Source organism: Zootoca vivipara, chromosome 3, assembly GCF_963506605.1.
Source record: "Zootoca vivipara chromosome 3, rZooViv1.1, whole genome shotgun sequence".
Taxonomy (NCBI): domain Eukaryota; kingdom Metazoa; phylum Chordata; class Lepidosauria; order Squamata; family Lacertidae; genus Zootoca; species Zootoca vivipara.
In genome coordinates, this window is record NC_083278.1 from 89,541,905 (window position 1) to 89,566,390 (window position 24,486).

At 44.4% G+C, this 24,486-nt stretch overlaps 1 protein-coding gene across 5 annotated transcripts; it reads right to left on the minus strand.

The window, feature by feature from the left end:
- Positions 1-16: 16 nt before the first annotated feature.
- On the minus strand, positions 17-24,156 carry EPHX1 (epoxide hydrolase 1). 5 transcript variants are annotated; one of them, XM_035111437.2, is made up of 9 exons: positions 23,965-24,154; positions 15,861-16,048; positions 13,948-14,128; positions 12,496-12,723; positions 10,811-10,940; positions 10,157-10,371; positions 7,756-7,864; positions 5,907-6,032; positions 17-3,916 (listed from the first exon to the last, which is right to left on the minus strand). In XM_035111437.2, exons 2-9 carry the CDS (start codon positions 16,041-16,043, stop codon positions 3,682-3,684), a joined length of 1,407 nt encoding a protein of 468 aa, XP_034967328.1. In that variant the 5' UTR covers positions 16,044-16,048; positions 23,965-24,154; the 3' UTR covers positions 17-3,681. The 5 variants fall into 5 exon arrangements, with proteins under 5 accessions (XP_034967328.1, XP_034967329.1, XP_034967330.1 ...); XM_035111438.2 differs by having other exon boundaries at positions 23,993-24,152; XM_035111439.2 differs by lacking the exon at positions 23,965-24,154 and adding an exon at positions 23,041-23,953.
- Positions 24,157-24,486: the final 330 nt, after the last annotated feature.

The following is a 24,486-nucleotide window of genomic DNA, read 5'->3' on the forward strand; positions in this document are numbered from 1 at the left end:
CCGGCTCAGGCTGGAAAGCTTTGAAAACAATAAAGATTTATTTTGACCTTGCACTAACCTGTGCGTGAGGATGGCTAATAGTGTCGAAAGCCACTGAGATACCAAGCAGAAGGAACAAGGTTGCATTCCCCAGGTCCTCCTTTCCATAAGTGTAATCCATCAGAGTAAGAAGCTGGGTCCTGAACCCAGACTGGAATGGATCCAGATAATGTTTCATCCAGGAATGCCTGCAGTTCTGCCATGACCTGCTAAGTCACCATCCCCTAAAAGGCGGGTATTTGTGGTTACAATCCATTGGGTCCAGAGCCAGCTTTCTCAGTAGCAGCAGCACCACACAATGAAGTGTTCACCATGCCCAGGACCTACCTGGTCAACTCCAACCTCCCACCCCCTGCTCAGAAATGATGGGCCAGGCAATCACAGCAGGTCTCTTGCCTCCAGAGGCTTCCCCTGCTCCCAGAAGTGTGAGACTAAATTCCACCAGGTCAGTCCCCACCTCTTCTGCCCATCTGGGATTCATTGCTACAGGCAGGTAGATGGTCAATGTAAGCAACTGAAGACTTAACAATGGCAGGTCCGAAAGATAGAAATAAAGACCTTTTCATTATCTCCTCAGAAAACAATGATGAACAACTGAAGGCGAGAGATGGGGAGGGTGCTGAATTCTGGCATTGCATGGGGCACCCCTGAAATTTTAAAGCCCAAAGTCTGTCACCGCTCCAGAAGTAAATAAGCAAGTAAGCATAAAACATTGCAAGGCATCTATCAAATGTTACTCTTCTCCATTTGTCAGCAGCTCAAGTGCTGATCCCTACTGCCAAACCTTCGGATATCAAATGGAAGTGTGGAGTATCAACACACCTGGAGAATATTTACCATCAACATTTGCACAGGGCCATTTTGGAAGTGGAAATTAATTCCACCTCTTCGAAACCCTGAGAAACTGGAGGAAAACATGGCATCTTACGATGTATTTCCCAAATTCTCATATTTAGGTTGGTCTGTTTAGTCTGGGATAGCTCAGGTGGTAAGGGCACGAGACTCTTAATCTCAGGGTCATGGGTTAGAGCCCCACATTGGATGAAAGATTCCTAAATTGCATGGGGTCGGACCAGATGACCCTCATGGTCCCTTCCAACCCTATAAGTCTGTGATTCGGTCTCTTGAACTGTGACAAGTGCACAAGACTTCTGAAATGGCCTGAAAGAGATAAATTCTAGGTAAGGAACTTCTTGGCTCGCCTGTGGGACAGAACATGAATAATACCATTATGACATCTACTTCCCTTGTGGCGGTTGCTCTGTGTGTGTGCTTTAGTTGTCTCCAGTTACACAGCATAGCAGCTGCCAAGGCATCTGAAGTCTTTGTATGCAAAGGCAGCTTTCTTGGTAGTATTTATTCTCACCTCCCAAGACTCCCCCCCCCTCCCTATCAAAGATTGTTAGCACAAGAGCACAGTGGTGTGTGCAGTAGCTTTCACGCAATCCCCTTTCCCTGGGCCGGGCCCCTGAAATGGGGCTGCTGCAGGAGGCAAGACACGAAATATTTCTGCACTAAAGAGTGGAAAACAAGGTCTGGCAAACATCACTTAGTGAACTTCCTTCCCACTTATTTTGTCTGTATCGTGACAGATCAGTCTACCGGGGAACATTAATTTAAATTACTGTACAGCTATGTTCCCTTGTTGTAACAGATGCTGGTGTGCACAAGGAACCTTCTGGCGAGTGACTTCATGCCCTGAAATAGGAGACCACACGTGGGGGATGAAGACGCAGGAGGACAAATGAATGTCACTCAGAAAGCCAAGGAACAAAAAGGTGCGGATAAATAATGCAGGCAGAGCAGCCTGTGGCCTCCAGAGCCGGTTGCTTCGGCAATTTCTAAGCTAAGTGTTAGGAACATAGGAAGCGGCCTCCTAGCAAGTCAGACCACTGGTCCATCTAGCTCAGCACTATCTACAATGCCTGGTAGGATGTCCCCTACCAGGGTTTCAGGAAGGGTCATTCCCAATCCTAGCTGGAGATGCTGGGAATTGAGCATGGGACCATAACATGCAAAGTAAATGCTTAACCATTGAGCTATTGCCCTTCCCCATTGAGGTGGAAGAAGAACCGGCCTTGAGATATAAACTAGACATAGAAAGCTGCCTTACATGTAGGGCTGGGGGAGAAATGTGATTCCATTTGCATTTAAAGGTGAACCTGCTTAAATTTGCACTTTCTGAAACAGTACATGAACTGCAACACAGCCACCTTTCGAAATTCAAAATTATCCAGTCAAGAAACATGCAGAAAAATGCATGTCCTGGGATAAAATGCACGTAAAGGTAAAGGGACCCCTGACTAATTATTATTATTATTATTATTAATTATTTATACCCCGCCCATCTGACTGGGTTTCCCCAGCCACTCTGGGCGGCTTCCAACAGAAAAATAAAATAAAATAATCGATTCAACATTAAAAGCATCCCTAAACAGGGCTGCCTTCAGATGTCTTCTAAAAATCTGGTAGCTGTTTTTCTCTTAGACATCTGATGGGAGGGCGTCCAGTTGTGACTGACTCTGGGGTTGCAGCGCTCATCTCGCGTTATTGGTCAAGGGAGCTGGCGTACAGCTTCCAGGTCATGTGGCGAGCATAACAAAGCCGCTTCTGACGAACCAGAGCAGTGCACGGAAACGCCATTTACCTTCCCGCTTGGAGCGGTACCTATTTATCTACTTGCACTTTGATGTGCTTTCGAACTGCTAGGTTGGCAGGAGCTGGGACAGAGGAACGGGAGCTCACTCCATTGCGGGGATTCGAACCGCCGACCTTCTGATCAGCAAGCTCTACGCTCTGTGGCTTAACCCACAGCGCCACCTGCATCCCATTAAAATGCACATAAAAAAGCATATATTAGTGAAAATTACATACATACAATTATTGAAAATTTGGGGAGACTGCTCTGCAAAAATGTGTACGTGGGGCAAAATAGCATACAAACATGTATATTAGGAGAAATTTGCGCTAAAATGCTGATTCATTTCCATGAAGACTTAAAAAGAAAATGCAAAATGGTATGGAAATGTAGGGAAGTGAATTTAAGATTGGATAAAAACACAGAACCTGAAATTGACAGATTCACCCAACAGTTATCTCATTTAACCCACATTTTACCAGCTTCTCTGCAAAAACCTATGTGGGGTCTTAGTACTCACAGTATCCTTTTCTAAGTGGGCAATGACTGACTGTTCTAGGACCTTTCCTGGTATCAATGTCACGTTGACTGGTTGGTAGTTACCTGGTTCTACTCCCCCCCCCCTTTTGAAGTTGGAGACAACATTTGCCCATCTCCAGTTTGTAAGGACCTCACTTGTTCTCCAAGAATTATCAAAGATTATAGAAATTGCCATGTGCGTGGATGGTGATATAGCAATAGTAACCATTTGAATGAAAGACATCCTAATTCACTCTTCACGCTTCTGGGCACTACGCTATATAAACTCATCACAAGGTCAGTTTGAATGTGCCTCAATTCAATTTTTATCTACCCACGTGGGAAGAGAAACAGTGCTACAAAAAAAGAAAAAAAGAAAAAAACCAGGAACTTCAGCAAAAGCTACCCTAAATGCAAAGCATTTTTACCATTTTTAAATCTCAATTACTTCGTAAGCGTGGGGGGAGGGTTCCCTACAGTGGTGATTACAACAGCCCACAACCCAACTTCTTGGCGAAGTTGCCCTTTTCTACTTTTCCCACAAACTGCAAAATATCTTCTGCAAGGAGCTCTGGTTCCTCAAAAGCCGCAAAATGTCCACCTCTGGCCATGTAGCTGAAGGAAACGATGTTCGCATACTTCTGTTGAAGCCATGACTGGGGCATATGCAGGACTTCATATGGAAATGAAGCAATTCCTGCAGGGACTTGCACAGAGAGCCTGCAAGAGAACCAAGAGGGAAAACATGTTACTCTGTTCCTCGCAGTGAAGGGACTTCTCCAACAAGGACTCCAAACCACAGGCAAAACAGGGAGAAGTAAGCCCCACCGAGCTCAACAGGTTCTGCACCCAGGTAGACATGCTGTGGCAGGACAAGCTTTGCTTTCACTCCAGAAATAAAGCAGTGGAAGAAACTCTGGGGGAGATGCTGCTGAGTCAGTGGAAGACTTTGTGCAACATAGGCTTAGCACCCATTCTGAGGCTTTCTGAAATGCCTTGCACTAGCACATATCTTAAGCTCCTGCGCTAGTAGACCTTGCTCCAGAAGCATATGTAAAAGGCTCCAGCGAGCAGAGCAGCTCCGTCAAGCTGGCCCTCAGAAGATAAAAGGCAAGGACAGAACACAGTTGTGAAGTTGGAACTAACTCAGGGATGGGAAACAGGGAGCTGAAGGTCTGGAGAGGAACCACAAATCATATTTCACTGCCCTAAGCATCCCAATCACATTTGCCGGTGGGCCTCTGTTGCTTTCCTAAATTCCCAACAAAGCAGATTGCTGCAGCTTGCCCAAAAGGAGAGGTGCAGGGAGCCTGGCACAGGGCGTGGCAGCAGAAGCACTGGTTTCTCTCTGCTGCCACGTGCAAGTGAAATGACTGAATGAGCTTGCCTGAGAAAAGTACAAGGACATAGCTTCCTTGGCCCTGCTGCAAATCCACATGAGTCCTACAGCCTGCAAATGCATTTAGGACATTTGTATATCATTATTGCTGACACTTAAATGTCTGGTTGTGGATTTCACAAGTCACCAGGAATACCTTTGTGTACACTTTCTGTCTAAACTTGGCACATGTATGCAGGGGCGTATCCAGGATCAAAACTGGGGGGGGGGCAAGGCAAGGCATGGTCGTTCAGAGCCGGGGCCAAGGCACGGGAGGGGAGGGGCCATGAAGTGGGAATGTGGGCAGGGCTACAGGGCCCGCGGCGGCTGCAACGGCCGCCTTGTGCTTCTTGAGGAACCTGGCAGCTGCAGACCTCAAAGTCAGGGGCCCAGGAAGGGAGGGATGGCGCCCACCCCACGCACACCCTGCCCCAGAACTGCACCCCCAAAGTTGCACAGAATTAACTTCCTAGTTGGCAATGCATTGCATCTGCAAGGACACCCCCCCACACACACACCTCGCCCGCGCCCTCCACTCCCCGTCCCTGAAAAGTGCCCGCCCCCCGGGGGGACGACACTCCTGGCCACCCCACAACCAACCCATCCCTTCCTCCCTGCCTCCCCACCCCACCCAAGGGACCAAGCCGGGGGTGGGGTGGGGTGTCCACCACCCGGCGAATGCGGTCCCTCCTGCGACTGCCTTCGCCCGCCCGTCCCCTTCAGTGAGCCCGGCTGGGAGGAGGAAGAGGAGCTGCCTGTGTTTTACCTCCACAGCGCAGGGGCTCTGGCTCGCCTTCAGCCACCGCACGACATCGCTGGCTGCCACCTCTCAGGCAGGGTCCGTGCCAGCCTGACCTAGAGATGTTTGCCCCTGTGCCCTCCTACAGATGCCCTGCCCTCAAGCTGCGCCCCTTCCCCTTCCTGCAGCCTCTGCCTGGACTCGGGGCCTGATCCTGCCAGGCTCTCCTCCTCCTCTTGCTCTACCCCCCCCCAACGACTCCTCGCTCCGTCCCTGCACCAGAATCCGGCTCCTCTCTGGGGAAACTTGCCAGGCCACTGCCCGCTGCTCCTCTGCTCTCCTCGGTGGGGGGCAGGAAAGTGCAGCTGCTCTTCAGTCCCCCTGGCTGGCCCCGTTTCCTGCCTCTCTGAGCATCGGAGCTCATCGGTTTGGCCTTCTAGGGGGGCAGCTGCCCCCCTGCCCTGCGCTGGGTACGCCCATGCATGTATGGTATCTGAGTAAATATGAAAAACTGTAAAATGACACAGGGCAGCTAAATGTGTGTGCGCGCGGTATGAAAAGAGCTCTCTAAAATAGGCAGAGGAATCTCATACTTCTCATGCTTCTGGGTGCCAATTCCTTTCCCCATATTCTCTTTGTAAAAACGCATTGAGGAGACTATGCATCCAGATACCCAGTAGATCATGATGTTTGTGAGAAGATCATCCAGTGTGAACTTCCTGAAAAATACAATCCAGAAACAGCCACATCAGAACTCATCAACTATGTTCCATCGTCAACATCTGCAGTCTTTTTTCATGCTTAGCCTAAGCTGGCACATTGGTACCAAAATCTGGAGCCGTTAAAGATTAAGGTCATTATTATTATATTCTTTAGATTACATGTCCTATCCCTCTCAAGTGCTCTGTGCAGGTTACAACTCCCAAGACTACAACTCCCATCAGTCTTAGCCAGCATGGTTGGGAAATGCTGGTGTAAGATCTCAGTTAACATATCAACATTTGGTTCAGAAATGTTATCTCCAGCTATTTCCTAAATTTAGCTTGAGTCTCTGGGATATTGTTGGAATACATTCTTCCTTCCATTTATCCTGACTCTATTTTTCCCTTGTTGCTTTTTTTTTTAAGGAGGCAACAAAATGATAATCTAGTAAATCAAGCCCTTTCTTTGTTGACTCTGTGGGAACAGGGACAGAATATGGACAGCAAACCCCTCAAGCACTTCACATTTATATAATATACCCATTTATAGAATTGCTTAAAAAAAAGAAAAAGAAAGAAAGAAGGCGGCTCAGTTATTTTGCTAAAACCCTGTTATAAATGAGTTAAAGCACACAGATCCACTCCCTTTCAACAGAATTTATTGTAAGGGAAGTTCCCAGAGGATTATGTCCAATTTAGATAATCCACTGCTAGGGCCTCAACATGTTCAGCTGTCCAGGCAGTCAGGAGATGTGAAGCTGACTGTGGCATAAGAGAAGCATGTAGAGCAGCTAATTTGCTGGCCATAGGACTTTGTTATAAAGACTAAGTTAAGGCTTCATTCCTCTCAGAAAGGGGTCTAAGCCATTTTTAATCTGCAGGACGCCACCACAAAACAACCCCAAGTTAGATTGTGGGGCAAACTGGTATTCTCCTTGCAAATTCTTGTTCGGCATAGGAAGGCTGCCACCTTCACAAATGTTTCTCCTGTCCAAAGGGGTGTGTTTGCACAATGCTCATACATGCACGGTGACACTAGATGTCAGCAAGGACATGCAATAACACGTGCTCTTCTTCTGAGTTTTCTGACTGAGCTGCATTTCAAACCTTCAAAGCAGGTGAAGAACTGGGCACTACAAGCTAACTTCAAAATCATCTGCAGCATTTGATTTCTTAAATTCAGCAACACTGCAGTCCAGTGCCTCCCTGCTCAGTCAGACTTAACTGCAAACCAAGTTGCGCTGGCATTAAGCAGCTCTGAACGTGCACTACAAAGGCACAACATAAACACTTAAAATGAATAGACTGTGGTAAGTTGTGTTACATTTGGTTCTCTGAGCCTGCCAACACGACTGAAAGCAAACACGGCTGGACAGAGACAGGATGGGGCAGCAGAACAGGGAGGAGTGTTGCTTCCAGGTTCACAATGCTGTTGTAGATGAAGCTGAGGATCTCACGGAGGAGGTGGGAAGAAGGAAAACAGGGGACAGTCCAAACAGAAGAAGAACGTAGATAGACGGGGGAGTATGGGGGCTACAGGGGAAGATGTTTATACCTCTCTGCTCCCATGATGATTCAGCCCTCTGGTTGGAAAGAAGACCAAGAAGAGTGTCAGCTAAGCATCCAACACAAGAGGCGATTGTGATACTAATCTGAGAATAGTGCAGATAGGTAAACAAGCATCAAAGGTAAATAGGCATCTGTAAACCTAGAGAGAGGGGCAGGGAGAAATGACACCCACTTTTCTAGTCCTCCATCTTCTAGATCTCGAAAGGCAGGATTGGTCCATGTAGAAAACTTCTCCAAGATGTATGCAGCCAAGCCCACAGGAGAGTCATTCAAGCCACAGCCTAAACAAGAATGAAAACCAAGGGTTCGCTTTCATCCAACATATTTTCAGCTAACTTCTCTCCCCCCCCCCCCGGCCCCCAAATAAACACAAGACTCCAGCTGTCTGAAGCAGCTGCTGATTGACAAGACACTAAATAAAGAGACACTTGGCAAGTTGATCTGTAGGATGAATTATGTACCAACAGTATTAACAGCCTTACAGAATAAACAAACGAGCTGAAACAGCTTTGAGGATTTTGTTTTTTAAGTTATAAAGGGAAAACTGAAGCTTAAACCAGCAGTAGGATAAAGATTTGGTAACAGAGAAGGCCCGGGCCTTAGTGGTAGAGCATTTGCTATGAATGCAGGAAGTCTAAGGGTCAATCCCCAACTATTTTGAGGTTGGACTGGGACAGACACACATCTGAAATCCTGGAGAGCCACTGCCAGTCAGTGTAGACACTTCTGAGCTAGATGGACCAGTGACATGATACAGGGTAAGGCTATGTTCCTTTGGAGGCCAGGCAAGGCCAGAATCTTTTCTTACGTTGCCCGCCTCTCTCATTGGTGATAGCAGCTCCCACAGGTGGGAGAGCAGCACAGTGGAGCCTGACCATTATCCCACCATGCTAGCTCTGATTTGTCCTGGTCACTGTGGATTACCCATGAAAGAATCCTACTAAAATGCTCGACCCAACACAGCTTTCCAATACAATCAGTGGTGTGACCAGGGCAAATGCAGACATCATTTGTGAAAAGAATCAGATATGCAAGCCCTAATATCGCATAGAAACCAACGGCACTTTCAAAACTGTTCTTGATAAAGGCTGTGCGGGTGTTTCTTGCATCAGCTTGTTTAAAACCAGCTTCGACAGGACCCTTTAAATCCAAATGTAAAGTCCACCGTGGAGTTCGCCAACAAATAAATAAATCTTCTTTTTGGATGGTGCCATTTTGGGCACATTTACCGTAGACACTTTGGGCAGTCTGAGTTTTTAAACACCTTCATTGCACCTACTGTATCAAGACACCAGTGTGTGTCATCCCTGTTTTCACCTGTTAACATTATTACCATTTCATTATTTATTAAATTTGTGTACCACCCTTCATCCGAAGATCACAAAGCGGTTCAGAACATATCTACACTGACATCATATGGCAATCTTTTGCCACAGCATAACATGGAGTCCTTTACGAAGCTCTCTGTAGCACCTCTTATTACCATGCCATTGATTCCTTCTGCCTATACTCTTAACCATAACATTAAAAGTAGGTAGCACTTTTGGATGCTTTCCCTAGACTGGGTGGTGGCGGCAGTGGCAGTGGGAGAGAAACCAACCGCAGGCTTAATCTGCCCCTGTCGACATTATCAACTTTTAATCAAGGTGCGCTCCCTCACTCACTCCAGTCTATCCTTCACCCAGGCAAGCAAGAGTCATTATCAGTAGCTGCAGAACACATTTGAGCTAGACAAAAATGATCAAGGAAGATAAACGAAGAGGGGAAGGGGGTGTGACCTTGGTGTTTGGCCTGGGAGAGTCCTTAGGGCCAGAAAGAGAGGCCTGGTGCTTGCAAAAGACCCTTGGGTCTGGGGTTCTCCACCTTTGCTACATATAGAAACAAACAACGTATGTACAGACTAGATTTAACCATGCTTTTGAGTTCTCTTGAACTAGATCAGTATATGCCATTTCTGCAGCAATGCAGTAATACAGCATGCCAAATAGGGAAATTATTTCAGTGTAGTGCTATTGTCACTCAGCCCTATAATTTAATCTGCATATATCTGAATGCATGATCCATTTTTTCTTAATTCATTTTTTTCCAATCAGGTTATAAAAAAGATAATTTTAAACAGAGGCACTTAAAAGTCTAGAGACCTAATCACGACAATACAGTCAAGCTAATTCACTTGCGTATCTAGGTGAAAACCCATTAATCAAATTTGACTGTTTTCCCCCAGGCATTGTCAGCTCATCCAAAAGCTCCATGTATAAAGAGGCAACATTTAAATTGAGTAAAATATGCCAATGGTTCAGTGAAAGCTAACTAGTCCTCCAGAACAGCTCAACTAAGAGCCAGAGGAGATAAAAGTGTGGGATATTTGTAAATGAATAAATAAAACATTACAAAAGCACCATTGAGCCTCCAAAAGCAAGAATGACCCTGGCAGTGCTGCTCTTGGAACTTCTCACCACTCGGGAAAGTGGGTAGCATGGAACAGTACAACTCTGAAAGCAAAAGTTTATTAGCTGATCAAAGATAAATTGACTACTTGGAAGGACAAGCAAGTTTTTTTAAAAGCCTTTTACCAGCAGTGTCAGGCTTCGTAGCATGTAGGTGAAAGTAGCCACCTTCCGCTAGCATCCTGTAGAGCACTTTTGTCTTAAAAGGAAACATCCGCTGGACATCCACTTCTTCAAAACCAAAGAGTCCTGGCAAATACCGTCCCAAGGTAATTGAAAGAAGTTGCTTGAAATGCAGGGTAGTCACTGTTGCCATGTTTAAGTGAACACCTTTCACGTGGCTAAAATAATTTAGAAAAGTTAGATAAGTAATCCACAAAAATGTTTCTTTTTAACTCCACAGATTTATGACTTACCTGGAATTCAGATGGCACCCTGTTGCTGTTTCAAACAAACATATAGGCCAAGCCCACTGGAGAAGAAACAAGCAGCTCCCATTAAGAAGCCAGAATCTTGGGAGTCTCAGGACACACTCATGACTCTAGGAAAGTAGTTGTGCAATTCCAGCACATTTGGTTCCTACAGTCTAGCTGGCAGGGTGCTCGAGTCACAGGGCTTGCTCCCCCCCCCCCCCGGGGCATGTGGCTGATGGGGGACATCATATGGCAAATGATTCAATCTAAATAAGGATGGACATGCCTCATTTTCATAAGTAGCCAATATGCTGCTTAAATAATAAATCTGTTTTGCATTTCGCCTGTCAAGAAGATGAACACTCACCTTGGAGCTATCTGAGCCAGATTGGTACTGATCAACGAGCCCCAATCCCCTCCTTGGGTATAGAATTCCTGGAAGCCCAGCCTGAGCATCAGCTTATAGAAGACACGGGCAGCACACACAGAATTAAAGCCTATAGAGGGGGGAGGAAAGTTATCAAGTAGAACTGCTTTTCGCCCCATCCCAAGTGCAAACACAATCTGTGCAATACTAATTTCTAGCTAGATTTAAGGCTGCCACAGGAATTTTATCCCCAGTCACACTGAGCATTTATTTACTACATCAAGTAAAAGAGCAGAGACAACGCAACTTTCTGATCCACACCTTGCCAGAAAAGCCAATAGCCTTTACACTCAGTTTGCACAACTCGTCATGAGTTTCTGGAGTAAAGTGTGCAGTTTGGTCCTCTGTCAGAGTTCTTTCCCTACTCCTGTGTTATTTCCCCCTTTAAGCGGAGATGCCAAGGACCAAATGTGGGACCTTCTCCAGGAAAATCACTGTGATGCCCGTGCTCTCAGTCTAACCTTCATCACAGAACTATAACGAGGACAAAAAATAGCAGCCTTACTGCCCTGAAAAACAGCAGGATACAAAGGGGAGACGAATCACCACTTGTGCACAGAAGCCTCTCCCTGCAATGTCCCCACCCCTCCTGTACATGGGGGCTCCTCTCAGACTGCAGCATGCTGAGCAATGGTAAAACAAGGGTCCCAGTTGTGCAGAGGCTTCTGATTACCTTCAGTTGGATGCAGTGAGAGGCCCCTTTCTGAATGTTTGCATTGAACAAGAAAAGGGCAGCAGGAGGAGGGCAGGGCATTGCGGGTGGGACAAGCATGCACTGCCCAGCTACACATCTAGACTGAATGCCTGGATGGGGCTAGGGTGCCAAAGCACAAATAAAGCTACCTTATGTGTACAGCTTTAGTATTTGTAACTCCCTGTCCCCAGCAAGTACATTTGAGTGTTTCAGGTATATTTGCCTAGACAGACATCTACTGCTCTATTTGAAACAGCACAGGTGCAGAGCGGAGGTCAAAACAATCTTGGGAATGGCTATGGCTCCATTGTAGAGCAGTCAACTCCCAGTGTGTGCAGGTAGAGCTGGGAGAAATTCCTACGGTATGTGAAATCCTGGAGAGCCACTGCCAGCCAGTGGTCACCAGCATGGTGCTCATTGGTGCCCATGAACCTAGAGAGAGAGGTCTGCCCTGCCACCTAAGGTAACCATGAAATCCCTTCCTTGCCCCTGATGAAGCTAGGATTGAAAGAAGCATTCTGTCATAGACGACAGGATAGACCAGGCACCCCCAAACTCGGCCCTCCATATGTTTTGGGACTACAATTCCCATCATCCCTGACCAATGGTCCTGATAGCTAGGGATGATGGGAGTTGTAGTCCCAAAACATCTGGAGGGCCGAGTTTGGGGGTGCCTGGGATAGACTATGTTGTGCACTTGGTTGCAGTGTGTGTGTGTGTGTGTGTGTGTGTGTGAGTGGGTGTGTGTTTTAAGCACAGCAGTTCCTACTGTTAATAAATGTGCCCCAAAATGTTGTCAACCCCTGTCACAATCAATCCTGAGCTACATGGTCTGATTCAGTACAAAGCAGCTTCCTCTGTTCCTATGAATTAACAAAGGTAAGTGCTGTACACGTACCACGTCAAGATCCTTCAAAATAATGCAGCGTACCTTGCTTGTGAGGTGCCTCGGAGAAGCCGTAGCCAGGGATGGAAGGGCAGATTATTTCGAAAACATGCTCGCTACTCAGGCCATGGTTCCCTGGATCCATCAGGAGGGGGATTATTTTGTAAAATTCATAGACTGAGCCAGGCCAGCCGTGGACCATTAATAATGGCTTTGCAGACTGGCCTTCAGGCACATGGGAAGGTTTTACATGAAGAAAATGGACATCGATTCCTATGGAAAATATAAAAACACATAAAAACTTTAGAATACTCATTAAAACAGATTAGGTGGGCATAAACATATACTAAATGTAGCATTAGTCACTAGCATAACATCATTAAATGGTTTTGTGAATTAGATTTGCTACAGGGAGGGTGCTCTGGAGAGTGCTGGTTTGCTTGCCTTGTGATTTTCTGTTTAGTAGGAAGCCAGTCTTAACTGTGCTCACCGAGTTGGTCCTTTGAAATTCCAGGGACCAACACATTTGCCAATTTCCTCATCTGATCACTGAATCACATGTCAATAAAAGAGAGACTTTGGTTTTATAACCCAGTAACTTGTGTGTGCTGCTTCCTAGCATAACTGGGAACCCAGGATCAAAAAATAGTTATGAGCGCTTTGACTCAGCTGCTAGACGCCAGATTGATGAGCTGAATGTAGTAGTAGTCGTCACTAGCTTCACTTAAAAAAACACCACCCCACACGTAGCCTAATTCAGGGGTTGCTAACAAGGCTGCTGCAAGCATACAGATGCCCTCAGGTGCCCATTCTACTGTAGCTAATAAAAAAGGTTGTGATGTGTGCTTGGTTGTGATGGGGGAGGGGAGGGGCTGGTATCCATGACAGTTTCTCTAGTTTGCTAGTGTGCCTATGGGCCTCAAATGGTTGCTAACTCCTGGCATAAATCTATCCAAGATTACCAGAGAGACTACCTCTGTCACATTATGACTGTGAGCATACAACTGGCCACTACTGGATCAGGCATAATACAAGAGGCTGCTGCAAAAAGAGATTCCCCTATGTTCAGCAGCTCAAGTTGTGAACGGATCGGAGATCTACAATCACAGCAGCAGGTCGAAAGTGTCCAGTGCAGTAACCCTGCACTGCTTCCACTCCAATGTTGCTGTACTTTTGGTGTAGGGAAGACTGACGTTCTCTCTAGAGAAGACCCATCTGAATTTCAGACTTGAAAGGTGCTATCACTGAAAAACAAATGTTCTTCTCTGTGGATCCTAGAATTCAAAGACTTCAAAGCCAAATTGGGAAGTCAAATTTTATTTAATGTCACATGACTTTAAATTTTATTTACTATATTGTTGTAAATATATAAAAAATACAGAATAAGAAAACAATACAGTCAAAGCAATCTTACTTTAACAAACTCATGGACAAGCAAACTGATTTCATGCTGAAAACCCATGCAACACAAGGCAAGATCAAAGATTGGCTACAAACCTTCAATCTTTGTTTTGAACTGTGGGAATTTGTTGAGAACTTCCACTTGCTTCTTCCAGTTGAACTGATTCCTCCAATAAGCGACAACCTTCTTAAGATAATTTGAATTAAACCCATATTGAAAGCGACTATCCTCTAATGGCTCGGCAAATCTCACCTCATCAAGTCTTCTATGTAAATACTAGAACCCCACAAATGTGTGGGAGGGAAAAAGAAGAATGAGGAAATGAAAAGAGGAAGAACTGAAAACTCACATGAGAGTTATATGCAAAAGTTAAAATACTTTTTTCCCCCTCAAATCACATCCACACCACATATTTAAAGCACATGGCTTTCCCCAAAGAATTATGGGAAATGTAGTTCACCCCCACAGAGCTACTATTCCAAGCACTCTTAAAACAATGTTTTCCTCCCTTTTCTTGCTGTGACTGGTGTCTTTCTGGTAGTTTTGCCTTGGTATAACACAGCTTTGTGTAAAACCTACACAAGGCCGCTCTATGCAATATTTCTGTGGTGTGGGATGAACATCCATTTCACACTTGTTCTGCACCACCCACATGTGCAATTCAGGTTGCGCTTCTATTGAGAATACTGAACTTTCATACTACTTCCACTGCAAAAACAACTCTTCTGACAATGCATTAAGTTCTTTTGTGAATGCTCCACAGAATGTAGGTATCATGAACCTCAACTGGTTAGTTCACATAGAGCAGCAAGCGGCATTTAAAGAGAGAGGGAGGCTGTACACTCTCTCTGCGCTGTTTGTAACACAGGAATACTCTTCTGCTAAAAGAGGGGAAGTCACAAACATTAACTTCCCACCAACACTCATTTTGCCCTATTGTGTGAACCCTTTTATCTAACCTTTCTTCCCCCCATTCAATGGAGGCAGTGCATTTCCCACTCTCCTGATAGGCTATAGAGTAGCTTTATGTGGGTTTGTGCAAGTATGGCACAAAGAGAGAGAAAGAGAAAGAAATTTGGGGCACGATTTGACCGATCACACAGCAGTGCTCTTAGAACCAGCTGGTTCCATTTGCCTGAAACAAACAAGAGAAAGTCACAGCCATTAGGTTGAAGCTGGACTTTAAAAATCAAAGGCTCCCTCCCCTGAGAACTGAGCACAGGGCCAACACAGCAGCAGATGTTAAAGACAGCTAAAATTAGATTCCGCTCTGTGTGCATTGTACCCTTCTGAATTTCATTGTTTTAAAGCTATTATCAGTGATGTGTGATACAGAAAATAGCCCAGGTTGGGTTGATTAACGCAAACAGACAACTACAACACGTTATTGTATTGTTCTCTGTTAACAGCACAGGCAACAGGAGGGTCATATCCAGATTAGTATGATACAGCCGTGACCTCTGAACAAAACTGCTTGTAAAAATTACTGCCTGAGAGAAAATAACTTATTTGTGCAGCAAGCCTACATTTCAACATGTATCATATTTTCTATACATAAATAGTTCTTGGCTTGATTTATAAATCAATGGAAACTGATGCAACTCAGTTGAATGCTTTAAGCACATTTTATACATTTAAATTATCCAAGTTAAAATTAAGGAGGTAGTAGAGCTGGTTACAAATGTAATTCTAAAGGAACTAAGATTTATGTTGCAATTTTAACCGAGCACATTTACTTGGCTATAAGTCAGAGATTTTCAAACTTTTCATGTTATTGACACACTTTTTAGACATGCATCATTTTGTGACACAGTAATTCAGTTTTTCAGCCCCGGAAGGAGTGCGGGAAGCATTTGCGTGACACACCTACACACTGCAGCCGACACACTAACATGTCGCAACACACAGTTTGGAAAGCTCTGCTATAAATGGTACTGAAGCATTTTTAACAAACTGTGGTTGAGATTATGCTGCTGCCCTAGAATATCCTGCTAGAGAGTCTTCTTACATTTATCTCGCTGTCTGATGTTTCCACCTTGAAAGGATATATAGCTACATCTTCTTCAGAGTCAGGCTTCTGTCCTTTGCCCCACCATCCATCTCCCATAGATAATTTGTCCTCTTTCTTCTTGGTCAGAAACAGGTAAATGATTGCTCCCATGACAACAGCCAACAGTATTTCAAACAACATCTTGACTGCAAAAGAATCACCACAATTATGGCATTAAATGACATTTTGGTACTGGTACCTTCCCCCCTCCCCCCCCCAAAATGTTAAAAGTGTGGCAGTTACTTTAACAACTTCATGGTGAGTACCAGCACTTTTTTTTGAAGCAGCAGCAGTGGTGGCACTGGTTGTGTGCATGCTTTTTCTCTAGAATGCTTATATTTTAGGACCAGAATAAAAACAGTCTTTGGGCTGTTTTTATAAAACATTATGTATTTTCTTTAAACTGTATGACATAATACACCAATCAGACATCACTTCATAGTAGCTCTCCTCAAGGGTTAATAATGCAAGGTGGTCCTGTTGGACCTAGAGCAATTTTTTGACTCCACCTATTTTCTGTTGTTGTCCTACCAGTCCTTTCCTCCTGTTTCTTCTTAAAGTTATTTCCATGCGGACTGTCACTAAGATGCAATAAATCTTAAGACAAGAGTCTTTTTTGTTGATGCATAATTCATAACAGTTGCTTCAATTTGGGTCACAGGAGCTCAAAGGCGATATAAGCCTTATTCTTTTTTTTGCCGGGGGGGGGGGGACTCCCTCCCTCAGTTACCCTTTCCTACAGAGCACACACAGCATTGCAAGCTGAGCCTCCTTGAAGTCCTGGTGTAATTAGCCTCTCAATATGGGTTCTCAGGCAAGGAACTGACCTTTTTTAAAAAAATGTGTCTAAAAGTGTGAGATCTCTGTAGAGAGAGCTACATGTTGTACACTGTCCCATTAGGACATAAATATGGAATTCAGTTGGGTGCTTGTGCTCTTAAAAACGAGAAAGGCTGCCTTGTGTATATCCCCCTGCCCCATGAATATCTTATTTACCCCCAGAGCGATTTCAAAGCATTGAATTAACTCTGTGAAACAACAGCAACAAGGCTCCATCCAGCCCACGAGAGACTATGCAGCAGAATGTGTTATAAACATGCTTTTTTGGGGAAAATAATTAATAATCCCCTGGGTGGCGAGGGCCTTTGAAATGTGTTGTTCATTAACACATTAGCCCCACCCCCACATTTCTCATATTTAAAAAGTTTCTCAAAATAGTTAAATATTAAGGAGAACCATTCTTTCCATAGGGGGTAACGTTGAGGCACATAGCTTTTTTTAAAAAAATGAACTCAATAGAATGGTTCAGTATTTTAAAAATATTATTACATTTATACAGTATCCTGCCTTTTCTCCAAAGAATTATCAAGGTGGAATACATGGGTCCCCTCCTCCCTGATTCTTCCTCATAGCAACCCTGTGAGGTAGGTTAGGGTGAGAGGCAGACTGGTCCAAAGCGCACTGAGTGGGGGGCTACGCAACACTGTCTCTCTCTGTCTGTCTCTTTAAATGCTCATTCAATGAATATGTGAATGTAGCTAGTATTATTACAGTATGTTAAAACAAAGCTATGTGTGTTCAAAAATAAATTAAGCCATATAGACTCTTGGGTTTTGGTTTTCCTTTTCTGGTGCATAATCCTGAATGCATGAGCAGTTCCTCAATAAACTTCCATCTGGAAACACTCCAGGTTTCCTATTTAATCTGTAGCTACCACTAAGCTAGTTTGTGTGGTCCCTCCAAACCAGGATCAAACCATGGGAATGCATAAGCACAAGGCTCACTCACATAATGTCACGATCCACCGTTACACCTGAATGGAACTATACAACTTGGGTGCTATGGCTGGGATTCTTGCATTGCAGGAGGTTGGACTAGATGACCCTTGGGTCCATTGCAACTCTAAGATTCTATGAACTACATAGATTTGCTATAGACACTTTGTTTTTTACAATGCTCGCAGGACAGCCATGGCTCCTCATATGAGCTGTGGTGCGAAGTGTTCTGTACTGCCTTTGGAATCCATATTGCCGAATGAAACTTCACATGTCACTCACACCTTTTCCACATTAAAACTATGAGCAACAATCCTCAATGCTTAAGTCTTAAAGGCAACTGTAATCACTAAATATCTGGGGCACAATCCAGCCAAAGTTAGCATTGCACAATCAGTTGGACACCAAAGTGCTTAACTTTGGCTGGATCTCATTTTATTTCATAATAAAAACCTCAAGGCAGTTAACACTGAGCTTCCAGTGACAGGCCTGGATCCAGAAGCACCCCCAAACTGCAAACCTGCTCCTTCTGAGAGAGTGCAACCTCATCTAGGGTAGGAAATGGACCAGTTTCTCAGACACTGGAGTTACTCGCCCACAATGCGTCAATCTTGACAAGATTCAAGCTCAGCTTGATTTCCCTCATCCATTTCACCACTATGTCCAGGCAGTGGCCCAGGCACTGCATGGCCTGATTCAGATGTTATAGAGAACTAGAACTGAGTGTCATCAGCATACTAATGACACCTCATTTCAAAACTCCTAATGACCGCTCCCAACAACTTCATGTAGGTATTAAATAGCACTGAAGATAAGATAGACACCTGCAGCACCCCACAGCTTAGCTGCCAGGGAGCCAAAAGGCAGTCTCTGGACTTGATCCTGAAGGTAGGATTAGAACAACTGTAATACAGTGCCCCCAATTTCCATTCACCAGAGCTGGCCCAGGAGAATACCATAGTAAATGATATCAAATGCTAACGAGAGAAGCAGGAGCAGGTTTGCACTCTCCAAGAATGCCTGCAGTTGCCCCACCGTGGCCCCCTCCACTACCTTCCCCAAAAAGGGGGTATTGGCAACTGGTCAATAGCTCTTCCAATTGTCCTTATTCTCATGTGAAGACAAACTCTGGGTAAATCAAGAGAAGAAAGCCTATTGTATGCAGTTGACAGCAAGGGAAACAAATGAAAGCCGTCATGTTCTCTCTCCATAATGGAACACTAGAGGATCTGCCAAAGCAAATATGCAACAGAAACACTTCAATGTAGCTGGCAATAGCACCAATACTTTAATGTAATGGGATTTAAAGGAAGAATTTCTAAATATTTATCCATAACCACAATGAAGTAATTATCTTAGAAGCAGTAGCTAGAAAGGGGGGAAAAGTTTCCCCATTTGGCTCCCCCCCCCAACAGTGATGCATGCTTTCATACCGAAATAATGAATGCCTAGTTATATATTGATCAGCTTTGCACATAACAACTGTAAATCTATTATGTACAAGTATTCAAACAGCAAAAAAGTGTTATGAACCAATTGTTAAATCAAAACAGCTCTGATATTTAAAGGCATCATGCCAGGAGACTATTCAATGAATGGAAAGTGTGTGTCTAACAGTGCTTCCCAATAGCTGAAGGCATCTCCCCTCTCCGTTACTGAATTATCTGGAGCATTTGATGGGTAAAAAAAGAGCGATTCGGTCAGCTAACAGGTCAAAATAATAGTAAAGTTGAGGTGCTAGACTTGTTTTTGGAGGTAGCAATGGCTTGGATGTGGGCCAATAAATTGAAGCTGAACCCTGAAAAGACTGTGGTATTATGTGCTCCAAGCTTTTGAGTCCAGGAGGTGAGGAGTCAGTCTGTTCTGAACATGGGTGCACTTCCCTGGAAGAAGCAGATTTGTAGCTTGGGAGTACTCCTGTAATGATTACGGTATGCTATTACATTTTGATTCTGCTCCTCCCTCAAAGAGCTCAGACCAATGCATATAGTCCCACTCCCCCCACCCCACCCCACACCGCACCATTATCTTCACAAGAACCATGTGAAGTAGATGAGGCCAGGAAGGTGGGACTGGCCCAATGTCCTATAAAAAGCCCTGAAATCTCAGCATCTGGGATGCTCCTGGCAGACCTATTTTTTGGGGGTGGGGATTAATCAGGATAGGGATTTCAGCATATGGATAGGCTCCCCCGCCCCCGCCCCATCCCTATGATTCCTGAAGCTGCTAATTCCCCCTGCCTGCCGCTGCCTGCCCAGGAACTGCTGTTTGCTCCTGGAGCGATTTTTCTCAGGATCATGGCAAGGGAGCAGGGCTGTGTGTGTTAAACTCCTCTCATGTTTGCAATCCTAATTGCGCTCTCTACTATACAATAAAATCCCCTGGCATTGGCTGGCTTCTAGCTGAGTTCCTCTGTTCCATGTTATAGCCAAACCATTTACTCAAAGCTCTCATACATTTTCACATGTTTAGGATGTCGGACATGTTTAGAAGCAGTGGTCAGGGAAGTCATATCAAAATGCTTGAGGAATCCAGCCCCTAATATGAGCATCCTCTGGATGTGGAGTAGAAAAAGTATTTGGAAAACAGACCCAGGAATGGAAAGAGAAGAAATTTCCACTTTAGATATCTAATAAAAAGCATTCAACCTGGTCTATGTGGCTTGTGGAGCTTTAATTAAAATTATCTGGGCAGAGGGAAATTATCAGGAACTGTTCAACCCAAGAGCTTTAAGAGAAGAAGGGTGGGAATCACCTTCAATATTAATTAAGCAGAGACAAAATCTCTTTGGAGAGAGGATACGGGTAAATGGGTTCTATTTTTATTTTCTGACAAATCTTTTTGCAATTCTTAATGTACCTGACACAATTTGCCACCTGCTAGGGAGCAATGGTGTCATTCTTGTCTTTTTTGTGTGAACCAAGTTTAGGGCAGGGACCAAAAAACCTTTATGATCCACAGATTAATGCTTCTTCCTCAATCACCCCAGCTGCTCAGAATCTCCAGAATTTCTAAACTGTATTTTGAAACTATGGGAGACTATGGGAGACTACAGGAGAGGAAGAGAGGAAGAAAGTCAGTGGTTACAAGGGATGAACATGGGCAAACACAGTTGCATGTATAGCAGAAAGGGTTAAACTTCTTCCAGTGGATGATGTCACCAGGAAGGGGCAGCTTTGTTTGTAATATGTAAAGTACTTAGAAAAATCGGATCTGCCTCAGCTCTATTAATAATACAGCATGTATTTAGCCTTTATTTCATAGAAGACACTGTTGAGCAACATATCCTCATAGCACACCTTTAATGTCCCTACTATTCCATCAATATCACCTTTCCAAGACAGGTAAACCATGTGTCCTTTAAAAATTAATCACAGTGTCATACTGCTCGATAGCCCCAGACAAGCTACAGAAGTCTGGCAATGGTAACCCTCAGAGGCTATTTTCATGTAGTAATAAGAAAAATCTGACTGAATGGACAACATTTCTCCTCCTCCCCAACCCCCCACATCCCTTTTTTAGATCCTAGCCACCAGATACGTAAGTATTCCTTCCTACATTTTACCAAAAGCTTTCAGTATTCACTTGCCTCTTGTGTATGTTTTTTTAAAATGTTAACTATTGAAGTCTACTATAAATAATGCAAAACAAGTATATTAGTAATGGAACAATAATAATTTATAGATTAGCAATTGTCTTCACAACTAAACCTGGGAGAGAGGAGAGCCAGAAGAGACAGTATTAAAGTTTTATGAGTTAATTTGGTATTAAAAGTAGCATAAGTCAAGATTTGTATTAATGTCTTGATTAAGCAACATTCTCCCACAGAGAAAAGTCTTAACTTTCTCTCACAGACATTTCTCCAGAGTATGCAACTTTGTCCCGAAGACATTGCTCCACTTATAAAACATGCATGGTCAATCTGGGCCAATAGTGAAAGACTTCACTGTTGCCATCCTCCATACATATGGACTGACTAAATGCAAGCCAAGAAAACAGTCCATGAATACATCCAGGGAGTAATTCACCTAACACTGCAAAGTAACAAGCTTGGTGGTAGGGCAACCCTGTACAGTTGCACCCCAAATTTCATCATAATACTGTACAGAATATCAGGATGTACCCAAAAGAAAGACAGGAGAAAGTGACCGATTACTAACAATATCCACATTATATTTTAATTGCATCCCTATGGAGAAAAAAATGTCAAGACTCAAGCTGAGTTCCAGTAAACTAAACTAAACTAAACCCAAAGATTTTGTGCATTATTTAGCCTCGTCCTTTTCAGCCAGCTCAGTTAGGCAACAAAATCCAGTCACTAGACACTGAATGTATTTTCCTCTCATTCAGCAAGCATGTTAAGGGCGGTAGGGGGAATCAAGTTGAAATAGGATAACAAGATTCCCTGGGCTTTTCCCTAGAACCCACTGTTGGTAAATACGCCTGCAGGAAAGTTATCTAAAAAAAAGATTAGAAGGAGAAACTGCAGACAATACTTCAGTAAACACCAAAAAAAAGCTGGCAAGTAAAACAAGCAAGCTACAATAAATACTACCATAGCAAAGCACATCTTGGACATAAACTTCAATTCTAATCAAAACCAGGCTTAGAAAGACATCTGAGGAACTACAGTTGGCAACATTCCACATTGTTAGCAAAACCGCTGCTGAGTGATCAGTTCTTGCTTTGGGAGGATGGGAAGGGACTCTGATGTCCCCTTATCTTTATTAACTTCAAATTCTCCTCTTACAAAGAGCAAAGGAGTACAAATTCAGTGGTCTCTTGGCTGCTGATAGTAGATTGCAGTAAGTCACCCAATCTGCCCCTCTGCCCAACAAAAGTTGGAAGGATGGCATCAGAGCAGACTTCTTCAAACCTAAGCTCAGCCTTCAGGGAATAGTTTGGAAACCTTACTGAGTTATAATATTAAAAAACCACACTACAAAAACCTTCAGTGTGCAGTAGCTTGCTAGCAGGATATTTTGAAAATGCAAAGCACTACTAGCAAAGGAAGGGATATCCATATACACTGTGTTCCATAGCAACTCTGGCTGCCACTTCTGCTTGGGATAATGGGCCTCTTCTTCATATATAGAAGATCCCTGCAAATCGACTCTTCTCACTACTGCAGAGTGATAAAAACACAAGGCACTCTTTTCTGAACTCCCCACATAATGGCCAAGGTTACAGTGGCATGGCAGACATCCAAGGGCAGTAAACATGCAGTTTTGTAACTTAATCTACACACAATAGAGAAAGGAACAGGATTAATCGCAACAAAAACACCATATTCTTTGCTCTCTCACTACACCCCCAGCAATTTCCAGAAAGTTCTAAAAGAACATGGATTTAACTTGGATTACCTTCTCTTTAACCCTCACAGTAGAAATCCAAGCAGAAAAGAACAAGAGAAAAACCACACACATGTAGTCAGTCTTTTGGAGGTTAAACGGCAGTTCCAAACTTCATGTCTGGGTAATTTCAATTGACAACTAAACCACAACAGGTTCCTGAGCTGCAAAATATTCTGAATTAGTGACTTCCAGATGATATTAAAGTTCTCTCTATGGTGGTTAATTTGTGACACATGTGCAAATCAGCAATCCTTGCAAACGCCCCTTTTTGTAAGGCCTGATGCACAGTCCACTTGCAACTGAAATCCTTAGACAGAACCAGGAATCCCAATGCCCTTCAATCTAAAGGACTCCTCCTTTGGTTGTTTCTTGGGTTATTTGATGTTGGGCTATACTTTACAGACCTACATTGTGTACTTGCAAAAAACCAGTATCCTTTAAAAGTTCAAACCTTAAATAAATAGCATACAAACCACAGTAACATATCACATACCAAGTGGCAGCAGTGTAGCCCAGTTCACCTGTCAGGGATTCTCTAGTTGCACCTACCCTGTATTGCAAATACTGCATTGGACTGGGGAGGACTTAGACTAGAGATGTTCAAAGGGCTATAATTCTATAATTCTGCGATTCTTTTTTTAAAAAAAAAAAAACTCCGAAAGCAACCCTCAGTTTGACGAGTTTCCCAGGGAACCCACAATGGGATGCTTCACTTGTGGGCATTAATGTGTTTCTCCCGGGATCTTCGACAGGAACCGCCACACACAACAAGTTCCCCGTCCTGCCTAAGCAAGCAGCTTCAGCCCTTTTCAGACGTGACGTGACGTGACACTAAAAAGCGCCTCTGCTCGCGCCTTGTGTGAATGTTGTCGATGCGGGGAAAGCCGCAGAATACCGGCAAGCCGCCGAGTGTGCATGTAGGATTTACATTACCGTTATCAGCCAAATGAATAAACCTCACGTGTAACAAAAACGCCTCAGAAAGAGCCTCTCTCGAAGTTCCCCCGCGTAGTCCTGCCTGGCCCTCCGCCGTTTACAAGAGCCAAAGAGGCGAGGCGGCCTTTCTTTCCACAGGCTCCGCCGGCGGCGCTGCAGCCGCCCTCTCGCATTGCCCGTTCGGATTAAGGCCGCGGGGGGGGGGTCGAGGAACTCGGTCGGCAACAGAGGATTCTGGGAGGTGTAGTTCTTTGGGGGCCTCCATGTAACGGTATGTGTGTGGGGGGGTGCTCCACCTGGGCTTTCAAAACCTTCTTCATCCTGCTGCCCGAGAAACGTTATGGCCGGCGACGGGGGAAGGTAGCTGCTGGGAGCACCGCAGAGATGGAAACCAAGGTCGTAACGTGTCGTTCTGCGAAAGTTTTGCGTTGCGTTGGGTTGGACAGCAGCTTCAAGACCCGGGATGGGTTTGTTTTCGCTGCGGCGTGTAGCCTAACGTGCTTCAAAGGCTCTGAAGGC

Excerpts from the sequence above, each read along its gene's own strand:
- EPHX1 (XM_035111437.2), bottom strand. The coding sequence starts at position 16,043 with ATGTTGTTTGAAATACTGTTGGCTGTTGTCATGGGAGCAATCATTTAC. Across the intron at positions 14,129-15,860 it reads CATCAGACAGCGAGATAAAT|TATTTACATAGAAGACTTGA; the intron begins GTAAGAAGACTC and ends GTGGGGTTCTAG. Across the intron at positions 12,724-13,947 it reads GTTCAAAACAAAGATTGAAG|GAATCGATGTCCATTTTCTT; the intron begins GTTTGTAGCCAA and ends TATTTTCCATAG.